Below are 4,356 nucleotides of genomic sequence, written 5' to 3'. Positions count from 1 at the left end.
AAATGTCAAATGTGTCATTTAAACCATCGAAAAGTTATTTAAACCTACCGAGCATGACGAAAGGGATGCCCAGGTACGTGGAGTTGTAGGTGGCCCCCGTCAGGTTGAGTATCCCGGCCGCGGTGAGGCCCGACAGTGTGATTGACAGCAGAGCCAGCAGTCCCAACCAGGGTTTGGACCTCACGCAGTCCCTCATGGAGCAGCAGAGGACGGCCAGCACGCCGCACGCCCCCAAGCTGGCCAGCAGGGGCTGGTGCGCCAGCACCGAGGAGAACTGGAAGTCTGTCCTCAGAGAAGAGGAAGTGGAAGGGTACAGCCCCAGTTTGGGGTGCAATGCCGCAAAGTGCTGCAGCTCAGCGCAGAAGGCCTTCTCCCATTGGCCGGCCACCCGGTCCATCAGGCCGCCGCGGGCTTGGAGGTAGTAGGTGAGCTGCAGCGCCCTGGCCGATCGCACACCTTCGCCCCTGGCCCCAGCGCCATGGCCTCGCAGCGCCCCGCTGGGGCCCCAGCCCTGCACGCCGCCCAGCTGGTGGCCGATGTACGCCTGCCGCCCGTCCACCAGCTGCGTGATCGGGTAGCGCAGGAGCGGCACGGAGCCGTTGGCGGCGCGCGCCGACTGGATCTCCTCCATGGCGCGGATGACGTCGTCGATGATGCAGACGTTCTTGTCGTCGGGGAGGCAGAGGGAGGAGAAGGAGTAGTTGAAGCTGTTGACCGTCACCTGCATCTGGTAGATCCGCTTGTGGAGCTGCGTGCGGAGAAAAAACGACAACGTGGAAACACAAAAAAACATGGCAGAAGTTTCCCAGCGGTTCAATTGTGTGTGTGTGTGTGTGATTTTTTTTTACAGAGGTGTAGAACCACTGGAAAGGGTGGGCCCAACAAATGGGTAAAATAAGTTTGGGCTCCACAAAGGAGGAAAACGAGTATGTGTGTGCATGTGCATGTGCATGTGCATATGCGTGTGTGTGTGTGTGTGTGTGCATGCGTCTTTCCTCGACAAGAGTAACAATAGTGGTCTCAGAATCCTGCTCCGTTTCTATGGCGAGAGGACAACAGCGCCGGCATCCACAGAGCCGGTTGCTAAGCAACAGGCCCGATGCCAGTCCTCGCCACAGCTAATAGGCAGAGCTGTCTCCCACCCCAGAGTGCTGCATTGACTTCAGAGAGCGTGTGTGTGTAGGAATGTCTCCTGATGAATGATTTCTAGTTGCTTCAATGGACCGACCAGTTAAATTCACCAATGGCTCGGCGTGTCTCGCTTTCTGCTGCCAAAAAAGATACCGATATGTCCCGAGAGGGCCTCATAACTCCAGATAAGGTGCCTCAGGTTACTGAATTAACATTAAAGTTCATTTAGTATATTCATATCAGCAATTCTCACATACATCATTTAATTTAAATATATATATGATTAAATATAAGACCATTTGGTGGTTGTTAATTGATGCTCTATTATCAACGTTTGCAGCTTTAACTTAAATTAGTTTTTTTTAATATTCATATTTGTGTTCAGAGGGTTAATATGAATCTATCTTAAAATGCTAACATGCTCAGGAAGACAATATTATCATGTTGGACATAAAAATGTATGTAAACCTGATGATGGCGCTGGAGGGAGAGACGGGGGTTCAACTAAGTTATTAGCATTGATTCTTCTGCTGCACAATTAATCAAAATGTGGCCTCCTGCAACTTTACAAATAGCTGTAGGCGCAATATTTGAAATGTGTCATAAAATACCATTCTAAATGTATTATTATTATCGTTATGCAGAGATGTCCTGGCCAGATCACAGCTAAAAATAAAGTCCTCCCAAAACCATATTCATAGGTTTGTAATGAAAACGTTATAATTTCTTCTAATGACGCAAAATCGTATCGCAATTTCAAAATGCGCTCTGCTTAGAAACAAAGATGGCGGCGCTGGAGGAAAAAGTCAGGTGATCAATAAAGCCGATAAGGGTCAATGTCTGGAGACCAGGAACGTCTGCAATTCAGACAGACAGACAGGCAGACACACACAGACATACACACAGACAGACACACACACAGACAGACACACAGACACACAGACAAACAGACACAGACACACAGACAGACACACAGACAGACAGACAGACACAGAGAGGACGTTGCAGTGTTATCTTGAGACAACCCGCCCGTGTTTTGACTCTCAATGCTGCGCAGCACTAATTAATCACATTAGGAACGATCTTCATCATCGAAGACGAGGAGCTTCCCATTGTCTCCAGTGTGTGACTCACGATGCCTACTCTTGCTGAAAGGGGTGATCCTGTCTGGGACTGGTTTAGCACTGCTGTTGCTGTCTCATGCAACAAGTTCAGACCCCCCCCCCCCCCCCCCCCCCCCTCCCTCTCTCACAGCAAGGCATTGTGGGAAACGTAGGCGCTCACAAACTGATGCGAAAGTAGACAAGAAGGAAGAAGTCTTGAACCTCACAGATAATATACAATTATGTAACTCTTGCACTCTTGTGTGCACCAACCTGTCTCTCTCTCTCTCTCTCTGTCTCTCTCTCTCTTTGTCTCTCTCTCTGTCTCTCTCTCTGTGTCTCTCTCTCTCTTTCTCTCTCTCTCTCTCTGTCTCTCTCTCTCAGCCTGTTGGCAGTAAATGATGCAAAGCCCTAAACTAGTCTCTTAACTGTGGCAGTTCTCTATGGACCGACGCCGTGCTTTGGGTTTGTGTAAAGTGGGTCATAATAACCAGATGTGACACACACACACACACACGTGCATGGTCGGAAGGGCATGCGCACACACAGCCCAAGACAGAACGTGGATACTGGTCTGCGAGCTCCGACTGCATCCACATAACTTCACGAAATAATTTGGCTTGATTGCTCCAGGGGTGTCAAACCAACGCTCGTAAATCCATTAAGGAAAACCCAACGCGGAGACGGAGGCCTCCGAGCTGCGGCTAACTCCACTTTGTAATTAAAATGCCCGGCTTCATAACCATTAAGGTTGTCGGGAGTTATCCGAAATGGGACTGTGTTGCTCTGTTTAAAGGCCATCAATCACGCAGAATGAGGAGCGAGACAGCCGGCATGTGTGCTCCGGCCTGCAGACGCTGAGCCCTGTGTACCTCTGAATAGGGACTGTAATTGATTCATTCTATAAAAGTTGGGTTCTGAAAATGCAGCGCAGCCTCCTTTTACTGCCATTTACATGGCACGGGAGCTCAATTGTCAAATATTTTCCCCCTTATTTGGGCGTATAAATGTGTTTTTTAGTTGGCAGCTTCCTGAGCTTTTGAGTGCTTGAATCGCTTATTGTGAGTATACGTTTGAGTGTGCCAAAGACATAGCTCTCAGAGACGACTAAAGAGACTAAAACGTTCAGATGATGTCCGTTATACTAAAGCATTTGTCCTTTTTGACAGTTAATTTGTCTGTCTTTTATATTCATGGTTGTTATTTTTAAAAGGACATATTCTATTTATTCCACTTTGATTTTTCATGTGTTGGTCAGGGCCAGCGCTCATGGAGGCAAATTGACTTTTTAGAGATTGTTTTCCATTGTGTGTGTGTGTGTGTGTGTGTGTGTGTGTGTGTGTGTGTGTGTGTGTGTGTGTGTGTGTCTGTGTGATTTTTTTTACAGAGGTGTAGAACCACTGGAAAGGGTGGCCCCCACAAATGGGTAAAATAAGTTCAGGCCCCACAAAGGAGGAAAACGAGTATGTGTGTGCGCGCGTGTGTGTGTGTGTGTGTGTACCTTTAGTACGGTGTCCAGATGAACCGGGTCCAGCACGCTCCCCTTTCGGGTGGTGACGATCACGCGCCCGTAGCGTCCCGGTGTCTGCAGGTCGGAGTAGAGCGCGTGCTTGGACCGGTTCACGGGGAACAGGCTGTCCACCAGGTTGCCCTCTATCTTGGCCAGGCTGTGCTTGGGCGCGAGCAGGCTCTCCACGTCCTCCTCCACGCGGTACCGGCTGAAGCTGGCCCCCAGCAGGATGGAGAGGAGCACGGGCGCCGAGGCGAAGAACACCGGGTGGCTCGCCACGAACCGACCGAGCGCGTGGAAGGAGGTCCTCAGGCCCGCGTGCAACACCTGGCGCAGCATTCTAGCGCGCGGCCGCGGCTCGAGCCTCTCCCACCGACCGGAAAGCCCCGGAGCACTGCCGAGCATCAGGGGCTGCCGGACGCATCGGTGGGCTCCGTCGCTCTCGGTCTGCTGGAGCAGCGGTGCCGCCAGGTGGTGGGTGGGTTTGTCCCCCGGAGCAGGAGGTCACCAGCCGGGGAGAATCCAACCCTCCTCCGGTCACAGGGGCGCCCCTTCCCCCGGGGTTCGCTCATCCGCTGGAATAGCGCAAAGAGCAGGCGGCGGCTAAATGAG

General features: G+C 51.2%; 1 protein-coding gene across 1 annotated transcript in view; it reads right to left on the bottom strand.

Annotated features, from left to right (window-relative positions):
- Positions 1 to 4,083, bottom strand: part of ptchd1 (patched domain containing 1) — a 9,311-nt gene extending 5,228 nt beyond the window's left edge. The window contains exons 1-2 of the mRNA XM_034560488.1: positions 3,736 to 4,083; positions 49 to 748 (exon numbers count right to left, since the gene is read on the bottom strand). Of these exons, the coding sequence (XP_034416379.1) occupies positions 49 to 748; positions 3,736 to 4,083 (1,048 nt within the window). The remainder of the gene's footprint in view (positions 1 to 48; positions 749 to 3,735) is intronic.
- Positions 4,084 to 4,356: the final 273 nt, after the last annotated feature.

This window comes from Cyclopterus lumpus, chromosome 20, assembly GCF_009769545.1.
Source record: "Cyclopterus lumpus isolate fCycLum1 chromosome 20, fCycLum1.pri, whole genome shotgun sequence".
NCBI classification, from domain to species: Eukaryota; Metazoa; Chordata; class Actinopteri; order Perciformes; family Cyclopteridae; genus Cyclopterus; species Cyclopterus lumpus.
The sequence above is the reverse complement of the archived record's forward strand: the minus strand, read 5'-3'. Positions and strand labels throughout refer to the sequence as shown.